The sequence below is a fragment of the Phoca vitulina genome, unplaced genomic scaffold (genome assembly GCF_004348235.1).
Source record: "Phoca vitulina isolate PV1807 unplaced genomic scaffold, GSC_HSeal_1.0 scaffold32, whole genome shotgun sequence".
In the NCBI taxonomy this organism is placed as follows: Eukaryota; Metazoa; Chordata; class Mammalia; order Carnivora; family Phocidae; genus Phoca; species Phoca vitulina.
Window position 1 is genome coordinate 12,430,098 of NW_022589735.1, and position 20,197 is coordinate 12,450,294.

The 20,197-nt window shown below is 42.7% G+C and overlaps 1 protein-coding gene across 1 annotated transcript in view; it reads right to left on the minus strand.

Moving 5' to 3' along the window:
- The window catches only part of LMNB1 (lamin B1), a 52,186-nt gene extending 40,148 nt beyond the window's left edge, over positions 1-12,038 (minus strand). Inside the window, exon 1 of the mRNA XM_032425206.1 lies at positions 11,315-12,038. Within this exon, the coding sequence (XP_032281097.1) occupies positions 11,315-11,673 (359 nt within the window). The 5' untranslated portion in view covers positions 11,674-12,038. The remainder of the gene's footprint in view (positions 1-11,314) is intronic.
- Between the last annotated feature and the right edge of the window lie 8,159 nt (positions 12,039-20,197).

Below are 20,197 nucleotides of genomic sequence, written 5' to 3' on the forward strand. Positions count from 1 at the left end.
TTGCCCAGGACAATTTCCATTCATGCCAGTTGTCCCAGCATAATTTATGGCTTCCTCTTTCACACACATAAGTATCCCTATTTGGATACTAACTTACATAGTCACCCTGCAATTGGGTAATACTGAGAGTTTCAGTCTTTATCCTAGAAGCTACTAAAGTGTTTTAGGCAAAAGAGGTGAAGTGCATTATCAGACGGATAAGTGCTCTGGTCCCCTACCCAATGTTTTATGATATAAAGTTCAACTGAGAATCTACTTTGAATAAACCTCTAAGAATGTCTCCTCTTCAGAGCCAACATTCTTGAACAAGTGATCTCACAATCTCTTTCTTCCCACTCCTTCCTTAATTACCCCACTTCCTTTGATCCTACCTCCCTTTACTAGCATTAGGCACTCCTCACAATCAACAATAACCTTCCAGCCACCAAAGTTAATAGATACTTTTAGGCCTTATCATACCAAAACTACACTAGCATTCCTTCATAAATCTCCTTGTCCTATGACTCAACCTTGTTCTACTTCTCTATTACTTACCATCTCCACTGTGGGTTTTTCCTTTCTCTACCTAGTCCTCCCATGTAGATGTTTTCCATGTCTTTGCCCCCTTCTCTTTTGTCTTTATCCGCAAATATCACCCATGCTCCTAAAACTATACCTCCAATCAAAGTCTCTTCTCAGAGCTCCAGGAAAGTACTCTAGATTGCCAGCTAAGATCTCCACCTAGAAGTCCAACAAGCAACACTAATTCACCACTAACCCTGAGTAGGTCCTCTAAACCAGTTCCTTATCCATCAAGCCCTAAGAGCAACACTTTCCCCAGGCACCCAAGCAGAGGAGCAGAGTCAGCCTAGACTCTTCTCCCCAATCTCCCAGGCTTAGCATCTCTTAAATGCACTTTCTGTCCTTTCCCACTGCCTACCTGAATTCAGGAGCCACCTCATAACTTCCCAAGTGTCCTTATGGACGTTTTACCTCTATTCTTTGTTTCCTCCACAGAATGGCCAGACCATTCATCCATTCATGTCACTTTTTTCTTGAAGCTCCTCATTTCTTAAAATTCAACTGTCCTCTACCACATACATACATATATATTGCTCTAATTAGATGAAACTACTTGCCATTCAGGAAAACACCCTCTCCTAATGTTTTCCAGCCAAATCGTACTTACTTAGCTCCCAACACTTAGCTCAGACTTCAATGCCTCCCCAGTCCCCTTGGGATATCTTTCAAAACTTCAAAAGGCTCCTAGTTTGCCTTAAGTGGTAGTCTTTTCCTCCACAGCACCATGTGGATACCTACCATCACAACACTTATTACACTGTACTAACGTCCTGCATTTACGTTATCACAATAGCACAGTGTTTGTTTTCTGCCTTGCCCACAAGACTGTAAGCAACTTAATAACAAGGACTGAGTGTCCCATCTATTCCCAGCATCTGGGTCAAGGCCTGGCATATAGTACCATTCCACAAATGTGTGCTGAATAAAAAAGGAAAAGAACATTTCTCAAAAAAAACACTTTTTTAAATTTAAATTTAAAAAAATCAGTTCTTTCATGAGTATTAAAGACTTAGAGCTTTTAATTCCTCTTAAAATTACTATTAAGGCAGAGAGTAAAGAAAGAAAGGAGCTTTTTAAGAAAGAAGGTAAATTCACCTTCAGTAATTCATCTTCACCCTTTCCTTATTAGCAAGTGAAGCCGTCCATTAGTATTTCAAACAGCTGTTTCCATTTCTGCACTCTACTGACAAATCCAAAATTACCTCCTGGGGACTATGAACTATCACTGAGAAAAACGCACATCCAGTACCATTTGCAAAAATAACCAAACAGACCTGAAAATCAACTGTCCCATGTAAGGGTTCAAGTCCCAATGCAATGACAGTGCGTGGTGAGCCTGCTTCAGGTTGGTAAACCCGTAGAACAGCACTGATGTAGGGATTACATGAAATGGCACAGGGGGGCACCTGGCTGGCTCAGTTGGTGCAGCATGTGACTCTCGATCTCCAGGTCATGAGTTCAAGGCCCATGTTGAGCACAGAGCTTACTTTAAAAAAAAACTGAAATGATCCATGTAAAAACTCTCTGGCAATGCTAGAAGACAGAGCTAGGACTTATTCTAGCTCTACCATTTATGTGCTAAGTTCTCTGAACCTCAAGTTTCCTCACTCATCAAACAGGGTTATCATAAGGCTTAAAAGACAGTGTCCATGAAGCATCTAGCATCGTGCCTGGCGAACACGGTAAGCACGAAGTCAATGTTAGCACTTTCTGTCCTGTATCTTGCACAAGTACTTTAATCTCCGTAGGTCTCAATTTCTGTATCCACAAAATGAGTTGGTTAGATTGCACGATCCAAGACCTCTTCTAGCAGCAAAAGGGTTCTAATTCTGTGTTCAATAAATCCAAATGCAGTGAAGGCAAACAGTTAAAATGTAAAAGGACCAAGTAAACAGATTAGCTAAGGAAAACAGTATTTATCATCTAGGCCTACACCAAAAATATCAGCAAAAACCTAAGATTATAACGTGAGTTTTGATTGTTTGACCCCTTTATGCCAACAACATTAGCATTATGATATAAAAATGATCAAGAACTTGGGACATCTGGGTGGCTGTTGGTTAAGGGTACGTCTCTTGATTTCAGCTCAAGTCATGACCTCCGGGTCCTGAGATCAAGCCCCATGTCAGTCTCTGTGCTAGGTGTGGAACCTGCTTGGGATTCTCTCTCTCTCTCTTTCTCTCTGCCTCTCCCACCCCACGCCTCTCTTAAAAAAAAAAAAATCAAGAACTAGAAAAAATTTCCAAAATTAAAATTAAATTCCTCTAAACAGGAAATGGACCCTCATCTGCTGCTGATGGCATCAAGAATTGGCAAAATGGTAATTAGTTTACCCAGTGGTTAACATTTAACCAGTAAACTAGTTAACATTTAACCATTAAGTTAACCAAAAGAAAAAACCTGTTATACTGTCAGCAAGAGAGAAGAGGATAATCGTGGTGCTCTAATGGCCTCTGAGAAATTGGGTAGATACATAGTCACTGTGAAGCGTACATCCTTGATCACTGTAAGCTAAGTGACCAATAAAGTTACCAATATATCTTTAAAATGTGTTAAATGATAGTACAGTATATTTACTGACATGTAAAGATATTCACAAAATAGTGCTGCATGAAAAAAGGTTACATATCAGTATTTATCAAGAACGATTTTGTTAAAAAAAAACATTTTTTGTTAATGATATGGATATTAACAGGAAAACTTCAGAGCTTTTTTACGGAACTAAGGGTGATTTTAATTTTCCTCTTGGTGTTCACCTGTCTTTTCTAATTTTCCATAAAACATAATTTTTGTATAATAAAAAAGCTCTTTTTTTTTAATTTCCCCAAATATAACAGCCAACACACAATCCCCTTCCCACAGAAGTACAGTGAAAAAAAGAAGTTAAAAACCCTGATTAGGAAACTTCCTTAGATCCCAGTAATAACTGGGAACTTCAGTTAGGCTCCCATCACTCACTTGACGCCTCAGCCTCAATCTCACTATTTGTGAATGAAAACAGACCCACACTTATGATATAAAATTCTAAAGATCTCTAACTCAGACATACCAGAGGTGATGTCATCTGGACAAATTAAAGAACAAATATTAACAGACTGTGCAAAGGGGAAAAAAAAAGAATCAGCAGCATATTTTTATAATGCTTTATCTTTTATTCCATGTTTATTTTCTTGAATCTGGGTACACTAAAAGATTATCTAGTTGAAGGGATTAAACCTAGGGATTAAATTCCAACAACTCCAACAGGTATCTTGCTCTACCAAACATCCTTTGAAAGCACAGGAAGGAAGTGTTATGACAGTTTAATTACTTAGGATTTGCTTCCTAGACTTTAACACCAATTCTAGGGGTTTCATCCTTCCATTTATTCCCCTGAAAATTAACTTTAGCATGCAGGTTTATAGCTCTTGTATTAAGGCCAGGTGTTACTGTCAACTTGTTTCTACCAGAGCAAAATAAGGACATGAACAAAAGACAAGTAAAACATGAAGGTTTCTCTTTTTCAACTAATCATCCTATGTACAAAGGAAAATTCCCTAAAGCAGATTAGCATTTAGTATTTTAGGTTTGAAAATGAACAAGAATGTTAAAACAAGCCTACAGAGTTGTTTACCCTATGACATTTCCTCAATTTAATTCCATCAGTGACTAAAATACGTAGAAAGCCAACAAAGGAAGTATATACATGTACTAAGTCCAAATATATAGTAAATTCCAATGCCCCTCCCCACTAAATAGGAAAAATTATTTTATATTTACATTTCAGTACTCTTTAAAATGGCTACAATTTTAGCAATATTCCTTGCTAAAATATTAGCAATATTTTATACAAATACTGCTGGATAAAAATTCATCCATTATTATGACACAAGTAAATAACAGGCTAAAAAATGGTTTAAGTTTCTTAATTCTTCCTGAGACTCTGAAAACTATTACTCACTCCTAATCCTAATTATACAGATGAGGAAATGCAGACTCAAAGAATTAAAGTACCTGCCCCAAGTCACAAAAAATAAGCTGCAACTTCATGTAGTACTCCTGCTTGATACCACCCAATCTCATGCTATTGTGACTGACAGCGTACCAAATATATTTGTTAGCAGCAAGTAAGTACCAGTATGCACTTTTAAATGAAAACACACAAATCCAAATGTAGTAACAGAGCAAAATCAAAAGAATGTTATTTTGCCCAAAGAAATATACAAATAGGTTTAATCCCTCAACCGCAAATCCATCTTCTTCAAAGCAATGGTGCTTGGGACTGGAGACAGAAAGTCAACAAATCTTCAGGTGTATATATACCATGAAGAAACACAGTCAACATGATACTCTTTGGACAAAAAATAAACTTTTATTTTCATTTAATTATATTTAAAAAGAAGCACCATTTGTTTTGAAAAGGCAAGAAATTATGCTTTAAATCATTAGATTTTGTACATTATCTCAAAGATTAATTCGAAAACAGTGGCTTTGAGGCCTAATACCTATAAAACATGAAACTATTTCATGAGACATTCTTTTTAGTTTTTTTAAATGGACAGTAAAACTGGCTCAGCATCTTAAACAACCCTACAGCATCCATTATGTTATATACCAGTAAGCCCCCATCACCACTTTCCTAATTAATTCATAACTCTCCAAAAGAGAAACTTTACTTTAGAGTTAATTTTGCACCTTTTCAAGTTTTAAAATCTACCACAAAACAAATGAGGAATAAAAGACAACTTCTAGAACCTGATGAATCCAGTGAACTTAATAAAAAGCAATCAGTTTAAAAACACAAATCCAGGGACACCTGGGTGGCCAATCAGTTGAGTGTCCAGCTTTTGTTTTTGGCTGAGATCACGATCTCGGGGTCATGGGATCAAGCTCTCTCCCTCCCTCCCAGTCTGCCCCTCCCACCACTCCCACTCATGTGCTCTCCCTCTAAAATATATAAATAAATAATATCTTTAAAAAAATAAAAAATAAAAACACAAATCCATATTCTCCTATATGCACTTCCAGAGTTTCTAAAACCTAAAATTTTCATTAATTCATTTGCCGATAAAACCTGACCTAAATGGACATGAGGCTATTTTTAGTCATCTTTCTCCACTTAGTATAACTATTAATATCTTTCCTTGCAGAAATATCTGTTTCACAATGGAGTGCTACCCCCCAGACCCCACTGGGGATATCCTATACAGTACATGCACATTACCTTCTTTAAAATTCAAAGTGTTTTTACTTTCAGAACACACCTGGCCTTAAGGATTTTACACAAAAAACTGGGAACCTGTATCACTGAAAAAAAAAAAAATGTACCCACAAAATTAGTTACTGAACTACCTACCAACAAATTTAATTCTCTTTTATCTAGCTTCCCTGTATAATTAGTTAATACTGAAATTTTGAATGTCAATCTTCCCTTTTTGTTTAAAGTGTTGACTGATAGCACTCATCGCCATTCTTAGAAATTGTTGCCCAAAAAAGTTTCCAATCAATATAAGCAGGTTTGGACTGAATCAGAGTAGCTATATCTTAGATCTGAGATGTTTTTCTGTGATAGACCAAGTGTATGGAAGCTATTGTCAAATTCTCTCCAGCAGGACCAAGCGTCTCCACACGAATTCTTCTGTCTTTGAGGTGCTTTGTGTGCTGAGGAACCAAAAAGGGACCAAGTAATTTTAGAATCTGTATTTTTTTTTAAGATTTTATTTATTTGAGAGAGAAAAAACAAGAGAGAGAGAGCATGAAGGGGGTGCACAGAGAAAGGGACAAGCAGACTCCCCACTGAGCAGGGAGCCCTAGGTGGTGCTCAATCCCAGGAGCCTGAGATCATGACCTGAGCCAAAGGCAGACACTTAACGGAATGAGCTACCCAGGCGCTCCTGGAATGTATACTTTTCTTAACCCACCTACATGATACACTAATTATAAAGACTCTAAATAAAAAACTAAAAACAGAAAATAATTATCAAACAAAAGAATTAAATGGACCCAAACAGACAAAAAATTTCTTCCTTTTCATCTTACAAATTATACTTCAATTATTGGTCAAAATTAAACGATTTGCAAGATTTCTACATATAGGCATTAGCCGCCCCACTATACCCTAATAAAAAGGCAGTTAAGTATGCCACATGAAATAAACCTATAGCATCAAAGTGAATTGGGAAGGGATCATCAGCAGACATTCCAAAAAATTTCTAGAAGATGAAGAGTATATAAAAGTACATATCACAAAACATGCATAGAAGGACTACAGGGGAAAGTGAGGGAGACTCAAAATGAGGCCATTAACTCATGGAACAGCTTTGCACCTGATCCTCCTCAGCTTATCTTACCCTAACTACAGGCTTTCCAACAAGTTAGCCCAGGGCACAGCCCATTCATACATAGAGGTCCTAATTTGTCCTTGCATCAGAAAAGGCAGGGAAGGAGCTACCTGAACAACTAAAGCAGTGATGCTCACCCATTCATTTATAAATGGTGACAACCAAGAATCATGCACATGACAAAAATCGCTTGCAAAAAAAACTAAACCAAACAAAAGGAACAAGTGACCAGGGAGGGAAAAAGAGATAATCCAGTAAACAGAAAAGAATTTAAAAAAAAGAAAATCCTAAGTATTATCCTCAGACAGAATAAAGAAAATAATGCATCCTTAAAACAGAAACAAAGTGAATGAAAGAGAAATACCTGTACAAAAAGATTTCTTGGAATTAAAAGTATGACTTCAGCCTTTACAATGTCACTATTGAGCTAGAGAAGAGTCAAAATAATTTCTGAGAATGGGAAAAAAAATTATGAGACAGAAGTGTTCAACATCTCCACCAGAGAACAAAGAAAACAAAGCACAGAAAGTATGGAATAAAGTAAGTTTCCCAGAGCTAAATAAAGATCAAGGCTTTAAATAAAAAGAAACTATTGGCAACAGTAAGAATGCATAATGGAAATATCCATTCCTAGGCTCACCACCATGCAATTTCAGAAAATCGGGACAAAAGAAAATTTCAGAGCTTACACAGAGGAAAGGCAAAAGCAATTACCGAAAGAAAGTAACTGTGGGGCGCCTGGGTGGCTCAGTTGTTAAGAGTCTGCCTTCAGCTCAGGTCATGATCCCAGGGTCCTGGGATCAAGCCCCACATTGGGCTCCCTGCTCAACAGAGAGCTTGCTTCTCCCTCTCCCACTCCCCCTGCTTGTGTTCCTGCTCCCACTATCTTTCTGTCAAATAAATAAATAAAATCTTAAAAAAAAAAAAGTAACTGTGACTGGCATCAGACAGAGATTACAACACTGGATGCTAGAAGACAATGAAGCAATATGATAATTCCCAAGTTCTGAGGAAAAAACGTTGAACCAGTATTCTATACCTAACCCAACTATCAATCAATCATGAGACAAAACAGTTACTTTCAGACACACAGGACTCAGAGAGTTTACATCCTGCCAATTTTTCTAAGTTACTTAAGATGCTCTCCAACAAAATGAGGGAAGACACCAAGGAAAGGAAAATATGTGATCTAGGGGGAAACTGGGTCTAAATCGGGTTGATTCCTAGGATGTCAGCTGCACAGCATGTCTTAAGTGCAGAAAGGCTCAGGGGAAAAAAGAAAAGTTATGTAAAAGATATTACAATTACATATCTTTAAAAAGTCTTCTTTAGTCAACAAGACAAATGAAAAGGCCATTTTAGGGACAAAATTGTACCCAAAAAATCAGGGTTGGGGCACCGGGGTGGCTCAGTCAGTTAAGCGTTTGACTTCGGCTCAGGTCCTGATCCCAAGCTTCACACTCAGTGGGAAGTCTGCTTGTCCCTCTGCCCCTCCCCTCTCCTACCTCCCCCTCACGCATAAGCTCTCTCTCTCAAATACATAAATAAAATATTTAAAAAAAATTTTTTTTTAATATCAGGGTTGAAACCTCAAACGAAGTAAAACGTGGCATATTTTGAGCAATTGATGGCATGTTAGAAAAGAAAATGCATCTGATGCGGACAAAAGGAATATACATACAGATTTAAAAAAATTTTTTTTAATCCCAGCACACTAAAGGATATATCTCAGGCGATATTATTTTCAATTTTCAATCCCTAAACAGGCCTTCCTTAACCAAACCATCCCTTCACCCTCCTTTACTTTTTTTTTAAAGATTTATTTATTTTAGAGAGAGAGCTCACCTGCACATGTGAAGGGGAGGAGCAGAGGGAGAAGGAGAGTCCCAAGCAGACTCTTCACAGAGCAGGACTAGATCTCACTACCAGATCATGTGAGACAAAACCAAGGGTCAGACACTTAACTGACTGCGCCATCCAGGCGCCCCACCATGCTTTATTTTTATTCCTCTAATACCTGTTATTACCTAATATTATACCACAGACATTATTTTATCGATTCTAATACACATATTCTTCACTTTTTATCTTGCTGAAACTAGCATGCATCTTACAACCCATACATAGCACTTTTTCCACTTTAATTGACAAATAGACACACATCACTGTGTAAGTTTAAGGCATACAGCATGATGGTCTGATTAAAATACACCGAGAAATGATTAACACAATAGGTTCAACTAACATCCATCTTCTCATGTAGATACAAAAAGAAGAAAAAAGGGGAAAAAATTCTCCTTGTGATGAGAACCATTAGGATTTAGCCTCTTAACTTCCCTATATATTGTATGGCATGATGACCTATAGACAGTGTGTTATACATTACATATCTCGTACTTATTTATCTTGTAACTGTGTGTATGCTTTGACTCCCTTCCTCCATTTCCCCCTCCCCCTCCATACATACCATTTTATAACTACAGTCAGCCAGGTGGCAGTCTTGTTATGGCGTGAAAAACACTCAGTTAACTTTTGAAAAGATTATAAAAGCATCAGCACCAAAATGCTTCAGATTAGATGAAACAGGACCTTTATCCATTTGCTGGGTATCGCCCAGCTGTACTCAGCAACATAAGATCAGTAATTTATTTAAATTTATTTAAAAATCTCTGTAATCTCTGCACATAAAACAGTGACTGGCACATAACAGATACTTAATCTGTCACATTTAACATCTCTGAAACAGAAATGAGTCCAACAGGATGGATCCTACACAGGTGGTTCTAATGTTTTTTTCTTAGTGGTACATACAGTAATGGCAAGTCATTACATGCAATGGCATCTAGGATATGAAAAAATTCAGTGACAAAAAAATACAAAAATTGGACAGTACAAAAAAAATGGACAGTGGACTGAGTGAAATGACCCACTTCAAAAGATGACTCCAAAGGTTGGTAAATCCAAGAAATAGAAAAATAAGCTTACTACTGAGTTATGAAACTAAACACCCAAATAAATAAAAACAAAGAGGGCTAAACACAATTGCCTCCTGGAAAAAGCAGAATGTCACCCGTCTTTCACTATAAGCCAATCTACAATTATTTTTTTATCAAGTGCACTTACTATTTATGAACCATTTTTGAAATATTAATAAGGTGGGGAAGTAAAGATGCACACATACAAAATCATAGAGATTGAGACAGGGGCATTCACATAGATACAGACAGACATTCATGGGCAGAGTCAAAGTCAAGAGTCAAACATATCCAGAAATTTCAACGGACAATGCAGGATGGAGACCATGAGTTCCGGAAGCAAATTTAACAAATATCTAAAGCATGACATCAACACTAGTTGCGTACTGATTATAATTATGCCATTTTGCTCATCCGAAAGTCAAGGTAGGCTCAGCAAAGCCTTTCAAGTTTATCCTTATGCTCCGGACTGAAAACTCAGACCCCCTTAGGTGTAATAATTACAAACTCAACCTCTCCATAACACTTCACACTCCAACAACCCTTTCCCCTGCCCTGGCCGGTCGTTAATTACAATGACAGACGCGGGGGCTGAAAAGGTGTCGCCAGTACCCCAAAGACCCAAGTGACTACATTAAAGGGGTGCACAAGCTCGGGGAGGAGACTGCTGCTGGGGGGGTAGGAAGTCCGCGGATCAGAGAACGGTGGCCATGACATGCAAAAACCCAGCTTTCGTCGTCAGGTCCACAAAAGCACCCAAGGGAACCTGCGCCTGACTTTGCAGAAAGGAAGGACACCCTTCCCCGAAGAAAGCTAAAGAGCTTAAACACCCAACTTGCCCCAGGCGGGCAGAGGCGCGCAGTTCAGACCCCGCCCCTCCCTCCCCGCCCAAGACAGGCGTAGAAGGATTGCAAAATGTCACAGGGCCCAGACTGAGCGCGCCAAAGCGGGACCCACCCCCGGGAGACCGGGAAGCGGGAGGCAGGTCCCTCCCCTTCCTCTCTCCGCCCGCGCAGAGCTCATTCATTCTTGAAGAGGGCAGCCCATCTTCCCCGGCCGGCTATCCCTGCACCGCAAACCGGCCAGCCGCTTTGTCTCCCGTCCGGCCGGAAACCGGAGCGCGCACTCGAGCGCGCGCCCAGACGCCACCACCCCGCACCTGGGGCCCGCCGGAGAATCCTTCTAAATCTCGGGGTGCGAGGCCCAAAGCCGGCCGCTCCTCCTTGGCGGCCTCAGGTGCGCGCTTCGCTCTGTCCTGCTCGGTAGCCGGGAGACGGAAATGTGCATCCCGGTCGAACGTCGCTACAATTCGAGCCCCCTCCGCGACCCCTGTCCCCGCTAAGAAACACTCGATTCTCCTTCCGAAGGGCGTGGGCACCTGGCCCGGCTCTCCTGCCCCCCGAGCTTGAGTCCCCCGCCTTCTATGTGAGCTAACGCGGCCGCCAGGCGGGCACTCACTTGAGGACCAGCTGGTCGTGCTCGGCTTTGAACTTGCCCAGCTCGATCTGCAGCTTGGCGCGCTCGCGGGCCGTGTCGTCGAGTGCGCGTCGCGCGTCGGCCAGCTCGGTCTCGTACAGCGCCTTGAGGCCGGTGAGCTCGCGGCCGCGCACCTCCTCACGCTCCGTCACCTGCAGCTGCAGCGCGCTGTTCTCCGTCTCCAGGCTGCGCACCTTGTCGATGTACACGGCCAGCCGGTCGTTGAGCTCGCGCAGCTCCTCCTTCTCCTGCAGCCGCGACAGCCGCGTGGGGCTCAGCGGCGTAGCGGGGGCGCTGGCGCGGCTGCCCGACCGCGGCGGCACGGGGGTCGCGGTCGCCATGGCGGGCGGCGGGGCGACTGGCGGGCTGAGCAGAGCTGGGAGGCCGCGGGCAGCACGGGACACGGAGGGGGCTGCAGAGGGCGAAGCGGGGGACCGAAGGCACACACCGACGACCCGCGCCCGCGGAGAAGCCGGCGTGGGAAGGGAGAAGCACCTGGGTCGGCGGGAGCCGGGTTACAGCACAAAGGGCAAAGGGGGAAGACTGCCAATCAATCAATCGTAAACTGCCCTTTGTAAGAAAATATGCACACACACTCACACACACACTCAGGAAGATTCGGGGCGAGGGTGACCGGGAAGGCCGAGCAAGGTCCGCGCGCCGCCGCCGCCGCCGCCGCCGAGTCTCCCGCCCGCAGCACTTTGTTTCCTCTCAGGCGGCGCGGAGCGACGGGGGGGGGGGGGGGGGGGGAGGGGGAGGGAGCAGGGCGGCGGGGGGCGGAGGTGGCGCGGGCAGTGGCGCCGCACTCTCCAACATGGCCGGCGCGCTCCGGCACCTCCACGTGACCGTCGCCGGCCAATGGAGAGCCGGCGGCGCGCTCCGGGGCTCGGGGGCCGGGCCTGTAAATTCAAAATCGGGGCCTCGGGCAACCGTCGGCCTGGCGCGCTGGGCTGGGCGTGGCTGGGGAAACGCTGAGGGCGGCGGAGTGGGGCGCCGGGGACTGATCGCCCGGCGGCCCAGGGCCCAGCGGCGGCCGGGCCTTCCCGCCACCCCGCGAGGACCCCCGGAGGGGCCGGGCCTGCGAGTGGCGGGAAGGAGCCCCGAGGTTTTCCGGGGCGGGTCCGCGCCGCCGCCCACACCCAGCGGTTCAGGGAAATTCAAACATCAACGGCCGTAACAGCCACACGCAAAGCTCCTAGAGGCCGGGACGACCGCGGACGTTGTAACCTTATCCCCGCCCGGGCGGACGGGGCTCGGAAAAGGGCCTGGAGGCCCGGGCGCTGTGGAGTTACGTCATGGGCTCTGGTGTTCGGGGTTCAAAACCCGCCGCGTGCCGGTGCCAAATGCAATCCTTTATTTTTCTCTCGGAGGGAAAACGGCGTATCCCAGCACCTCCTCGCTGTCAAATTGACGTACGCGTGCGTATCTTGAAGCGACCGAGCCCGCAGAAAAGCCAGAAACCCTGACTTGGGGTCACAAGTGACATTAACGTGTGAAGGAACCCGCACAAGCTGCCAAATTGTCTTGCTTCACTAAAATCCAGTGCATCAAAATCTAAACGTGTGCAAATTTAAGTAGAAATGACTTCTTGCTTAAAAAAAAATGATCCCCCAAAATGTAACTGACAACTAATTCTAGTAGAATGTCCATTAATCGCTTTGAAGAGTTTTCACTTTCAGGCGAACGTTTGCTGGAATTTACTGTGCCCTGCGCCGGGCTTTTCGTGGGTTATCCGTCCACGCGGCCGCTCTGTGGTGGGGGAACTGTATTATTTCCCTTTGAAAATTCGCCCATTTAATAGACGAATTTCCTTAAGGCTGCCCGGGAGGGACAGGACGACATTTGAACCCGGACAGTTTCAGTCGACTCGAGCCTCGCCCTTAACTATAACCTAGAAGGCCACCTCATAATCTAGTGGGAACCCATCGGTAGAGTAATGACAGGTTAGCTACCTTAATAATGGTAGAAATGAAGACCAGGATGTTCTTTAAATATTAATCAAGTCGTGTACATAAGAATTAGTGAAGGGCACCAGGCTGCATATCGCCCTGGAGGGATTTCTGGGCACCCTGAGCGAGGATGATCTCATTAATCGTTCTCCTTTCTGGCCTGTTACCTAAAATACCTCCCTGAGAAAGACTTGAAAGGCTTGCATCTTGAAGTGGGTGTTAGTTTAAAAGTAAATACTCAGACAGTTTTAATAACTTAAGAAGGTCTTGAAAATCCAAATTACTGGTGAAAATCCAAATTACTAAGGAATGTGAGCGCTGATCCAAGGTGGTAGAACCTAGCCCTGGAACGTAAGCCCACCTCCTGGAGGCCCTTTCCACTACCTGGATGGTTTGGTTTTCACGCCGTCTCCCCTTTGCCTCAGCCTTTTAAAAAATATTTTTAAGTATTTTCTTTCCACCTTTGAAGTGTCCAAACTGGATGTGAAGTGATTTCAGGCATGATCTCTGTTACTCTCAAGCCCATGAAGCTTTCTCTTGATAGAATCCCTCAATTTCCGATTGTGTTTAGGAGACTCAGGTTATGTCCTCTCATCTGAAACAACAAAGACGCTGGAGTCAGACAGTTAAGGATTTGCTATTGCTAGCTGTGTAACTATGGAAGTTATTCCTTGGTTTCCTCATAGGAAAATGGGGATGATTCCTACCTTGCAGGGGGTTTGTAAAGATTAAATTTTAGACATATAATATGGGATGGCTAGTAATTCTTTTTTTTTTTTTTTTAAGATTTTATTTATTTGAGAGAGAGCACACGAGTGGTGGGCAGAGGGAGAGGGAGAAGCAGACTCCCCGCTGAGCAGGGAGCCAGATGCAGGGCTCAATCCCAGGACCCCGAGATCATGACCTAACCCCAAAGAAGACACTTAACTGACTGAGCCACCCAGGCACCCCTAGTAATTCTTCCTAGTAGTAATTCTATGTCTCCAATCAAAAGCAATTTTAAAAAATGGGGGGAAAATGGAAAATCTCTTAGCCATAGAACTAAGAAATCATGCAAACATTTGGTCAGGTACTTGACTAAACATACACTTCCCTTATTCTCTTGGCTGTTCTCATGCCTAACCCTGTACCTGGAGTATTTTCCCCCTGTTCTTTCATAATAAGTTTGTCCAGCCCTCTTCATTTATATAAATCCTGTGATCCCATCACTGCCAATGTTTTCCCCAATTAATTAGAAGAGAGGTAACTATGTAAGTTTGGGGACAGTGCTGCTTCATTTACAAGGGCAATCATGATTTCAAATATGCTGCCCTGTTTTTCCTTTAAACTGTCCATTTCGGGGCGCCTGGGTGGCTCAGTCATTAAGCATCTGCCTTTGGCTCAGGTCATGATCCCAGAGTCCTGGGATCAAGCCCCTTATCGGGCTCCCTGCTCGGCGGGAAGCCTGCTTCTCCCTCTACCTGCCACTCCCTCTGCTTGTGCTCTCTCTTACTGTGTCTCTCTCTGTCAAATAAATAGATCTTTAAAAAATAAAATAAATAAACTGTCCCTTTCTTGTCAGGGCACATGTTCTGATTATTGGTTAGGCCATGTATATATGGCCTATATATATATATATATATATATACCCACCAAGCCTCAACTTGCCATGACATTGTTTCCCTCTTCAACACTCTTCCCACGGCACAGAGCTACCTCATGACATAGAGACAACTTATTGGACATTTGCCCTACTTTCTGTATATCATTTGGATCTGAGACAGCAAAATACAAGATGCCTATCATACCTGGATGGAAGGCGCCCCGACTAGGATGGGGGGTGGGGAGGCAGGAAGAATGGAAGGAGATAGCGAAAGCTCACAGTAACCCAATTTGTACAGGGAGAGAGACAGGTGGCAGAGAGCGGAGCATGCAGTGCAAACAAATGGGCTAGCAAGGGCTCAAGTACAAAATGAAAAATATTGCTAAATGGTATCTCCTCGATATATACGATCACTGAATAGATCGCTGAATAAATGCAAGAAGAAATAAATCAATACATGGTCTTTTACTAGGCCACATTGTTTCTATTTAATACACTTTGCAAAGTTAATACTGTTTCCAGTTCTCATGAAAGCATAACAATAAATCATGTTTCAAAAGGTTGAGTGACTATCCAGCATCCCTTCAAACTCTGATTTTTATTTTTGTGTTTTAAAAAGAGCCAAAGAGTTTTAAAGCTGTCTTTATCATCTTCAAAAGCATTGTTCTCTTAGCAAAGCTGCATGAAATTTACATACTGCTCAAAGTCATTTTCCAAATTGCTTGTTGAGATCTGGATATTTGGCAAAAGTAGAATTGGCAGAGTTCTTTTAACCCAGTGATTCCGTCTTAGTGATAACTTAGGATTTAGTTGAAAAGAGAAACCAATTTACATTCTTGCATTTCAGTTTTATTTTATGCCAAATTATGGTCATAATGCTGCTTTACTTATGAAGGTTCTCTTTTTCTTTTTTTTTTTTTTAATGTAGCGTTCCATGATTCATTGTTTGCGTATAACACCCAGTGCTCCATGCAATACGTGCCCTCCTTAATACCCATCGCTGGGCTAACCCATCCCCCTACCTACCTCCCCTCTAGGTTGTCTTTAAAGCATTTCTTAAATTAGTATTTATGCATCTGGTTTTTAACAGTTTTTTTTTTAAATCCTACAAAGGTATGCCCCTTCCCCCTATATTATGCATCTTTACCTTTAGAGTGGTAAAAATAAAAAAGACTGAAGTCAAAGTGTAAGGTTTATTTATACATAATTCAGCCGTTTCTACTCTGATTGGAACTGACCCTACTCAAAAGTTAAGGGCTTTCCTTTTTCGTGATCAAGTCTTTAGTCTTTGATGGATGGTTTTATCCCTACCCAATAACATTTAAATGTATTCATTTAAATTTAAACTACAGAGGTGAGACTTTTCTCACCTAAAATATCTTTGTTTCCTGACCCTACAGCTGAGTTCAAGAAAGCAGATGAAAAAGGAAAATATGATACTCCCATAATTGATGTACTAAAATAAAAGAATGAATTTTCAACCAGATGTCCACGTGTTCTTCATTACCACAATTTTGGAGTACCATTCTTCTCAGGATGGCATTGTAAAACCAGGACTAAAGACAATCACACCATTCTCAGTTTTTAAGCTTAATAGCTTTGATACAGGTAGAGGAAAAGATTTGAAAATAAAGGTGGTCTGGCTGAACGAGTTCCCTCCATTCCATTTTCACATCCCTACCATCTCTTCTCCAATAAGAGCCTCCTGACTGGGGAAGGAAGGAGAGTTTGTGGGAGTCACCGTCTCTTGTCCCACCCCTGGGCTGAGCTGAGGGTAGGAGTTGAAGATCCAAGAATAGAGATGGTTTGTGCCTCACAACAAAGTTCCCTGTTGTCTTCCTTCTTGCTGCGGCAGAGCAGAATCCAAGAGCAGCCTTCTCTAGAACCATGGTAGCAGCCTCAAAAAAAAAATGGCAGCAAGGGGTATAGGAGCAATAAAAGAAATGTCGAATAGTCTAACCTTCTGTGATGGTTAATTTTGTGTGTTGAACTGAGCTGGGTGACAGTGCCCAGATATGTGGGCACACATTATCTGGATGTTTCTGTGAGGGTGTTTTGCATGAAATTAATATTTAGATCAGTGGGCTTTGAGTAAAGCAGATTGCCCTCCGTAATGTGGGTGGGCCTGGTCCAATCCGTTGAAGGCCTGAAAAGAACAAAAGACTGACCTCCCCCAAGGAAGATGAAATTCTAACTGCAGACAGCCTTCAGCCTTGAACTGCAACAGTGTCTTTTCCTGGGTCTCCAGACTGCCAACCTCGCCTGCAGATTTTAGACTTGCTCACCTCCCTATTCACATGAACCAATTCCTTAAATTTCTTTGTCTATATATACATATCCTGTTGAATCTGTTTCTTTGGAGAATCCTAAGATACCTTCCCTATGTCCATAAGATGTAGAAGAGGTTAAAAAAAAAAAAAGCCAACAGATTGAAATGAATCAGTGGGAGAAGGACGATACAGACTGACCTGGGTGAACAGGCCCACCCAAGGCATGGTGGAGCCGTACACAATTCAGCAGAAGCACCGTGGACAGAAGTGACAGAGGCCAACGAGCTCAGGAACCACAAGAACCACATCTAGAAAAGGCCAATACAGAGTAGAGACTGAGCAAAACCAAAAAGCAGATGGCTCTCCCTACAGCTGTTAAGAATCTCCCTGGATTGGGGCGCCTGGGTGGCTCAGTCGTTAAGCGTCTGCCTTCGGCTCAGGTCATGATCCCAGGGTCCTGGGATAGAGCCCCACATCGGGCTCCCTGCTCGGCGGGAAGCCTGCTTCTCCCTCTCCCACTCCCCCTGATTGTGTTCCCTCTCTCGCTGTGTCTCTATCAAATAAATAAATAAAATCTTTAAAAAAAAAAAAAAAAAAGAATCTCCCTGGACTGGGGCGCCTGGGTGGCTCATTGAGTTAAACGTCTGCTTTCAGCTCAGGTCATGATCCTGGGGTGCTGGGATCAAGCCCTGCATCGGGCTTCTTGCTCGGTGGGGAGCCTGCTTCTCCCCCTCCCTCTGCCTGCTACTACCCCTGCTTGTGATCTCTCTCTCTCTCTCTGTCAAATAAATAAATAAAATCTTATAAAAAAAAAAAAAAGGAATTAGACACTTAAAAAAAAAAATCTCCCTGGACTTAGACTCAATCTCAGGAAGGATGAAAAATCTGAGGGGTATTAAACTTGAACGTGATTGAAATATAAATCTAAACTGGTCCAGGCCACTAGGAGATTGAAATCCCCATCATCAAATAGTCCCCTACATCTCTTTACACTGCTTTTCTCCACCAGTAACTTTTTTTCCAATACAAGCTCTTCTCCACAAGTTAGAAAAGCTGGCTTCTGGGCACCGCAAGCCTAAGTTCTCCTAGTAGCTCACAATAGAACAAATCTCAGGAAAACTGATTTGATTGCTTGTTCTGGTCGTGTGCTCAGCCCTGAACCAATTACTATGTCCTCCTTGGCCAGGCCGAGGCCAAAATCCAGCACGTTGATAGGCAGGGGGCAGGGAGATTGGGAGTCAAGGCTATTATCACCAAACCACATGGGATGGGTTCCATAAAGAATGAGGAATGCATCCCAAAAAGTGATGAACAGATGCTGGACAAACAAAAACAGTATGTGTCTAACTCATGAAAAGAGAGTGAGAGAATTAACCTAAGCAGTCCCTTTCTTACCTAAAATTCTCCAGAGATTTGCATATTTTTAAAAGCCCGGGTGGCTCAGTTGGTTGAGCAGCCAATTCTTGGTTTCAGCTCAGGTCATGATCTCAGGGTCGTGGGATGGAGCCCTGCGTCCAGCTCTGTGCTCAGCATGGAGTTTCCTTGTCCCTCTGCTCCTCCCCCAGCTCTAAAATAAAATCCTTTTAAAAAAATAAAAAATAAAAAATAAAAAAATTTAAAATGTTAAAATACAGGGGTGCCTGGCTGGCTCAGCGAGTAGAACATGCAACTCATGATCTTGAGTTTATCCGTTCAAGCCCCACATTGGGCATAGAGCTTACTTACATACATATATACATACATACATAAAGTTAAAATATAACTTCTTAAAGGTTTAAGATACCTAAAAAATCATATTCGTCTACTCATGAATCTGTGCATTTATTCATCGAACATTTGTGGAGGATTTACTACATGCAGAGTACGGGTGACGGAGGTACATGATCCCTGCTCTGAGGAGCCCAACAGTCCAGTTGAGGACGGGCAAACATAAATAAATTCTGCCTCAAAGTGCCAGGTACGAAAAAGGAGGTGTGAACAAAGAGATGCAGGTGCATCAAGGACCAGACAGGCCTCTGTACCAGAGAAGGAAGACCCCACTTGGAAACAGATGATCTCTGAGCTGGGCTTGGAAGAATTTCAGCCTCCAGGGACTGGAAGATGAATCCGGTACTTTGTGCAGACCTGTAAATGGCAAACCACAGGCCCCAGGGAGAATTAGAGGGAAACCCCAGACGGACTCCCTAATCTCCTATGGTGTGCTTTTTATTTCAGACCACGCTGTGGAGAGGGTGCTTTAAACTAGGAATTAGTAAAGTGGTAAAGGAGGCAGATTTTCATCAACAATTAACTTTAGGCCCAGCTTCCGGTGGTCAAGAAAAATGGAGAATTAAGGAAATTGTCATACAATTAAAACAAGTGAATTACTTAAACTGCGTTGATGCCTTGCCTAAGGCAAACCTAAGGTAGAAAACCAATTAAGCAGGAAATTTTGTTGAGTAATTCCTGTATGCAAGGCATTACACTGTAGCCTATGAAAGAAATATTTTTTTAAGTGTGAAATGTGATTCGTTCCCTCAATAAAGGTATTATGTGTGTAAAAATGAAATATGTAGGGGTGCATGGTTGGCTCAGTCGGTTAAGTGTCTGCCTTCAGCTCAGGTCATGATCCCAGGGTCCTGGGATCCAGCCCCATGTGGGGCTCCCTGCTCAGCGGGGAGTCTGCTTCTCCCTCTCCCTCTGCCCATTCCCCCGCACATGCTCTCTCTCTCTCAAATAAATAAATAAAATCTTGAAAAAAAAAAAGAAATGAAATATATACACAGAATAAGTAGGTGAATCAATCAAGCTATGAATGATGTAGGTCCAAAGGAGTGACGTTGATGACAAGTTCAAATCACTGGGGCTGCTCAAATCTGGAGAATGAATAAATCCCCATAGTCCAGGGCAGCATGAGAGGATGTTGTGGAAAAAGAGAATTTGAACTAGACATCAAAGTAGGGGAAGACTTACTTCAGGAAGTGATCTGATTTACCAAAAAATTAGCTTTACACACCCAATTTTTCAGCGATAGAACTAGATGACTCTATATTTTGTATAAAGTATATGTATTAATGAATGTTGA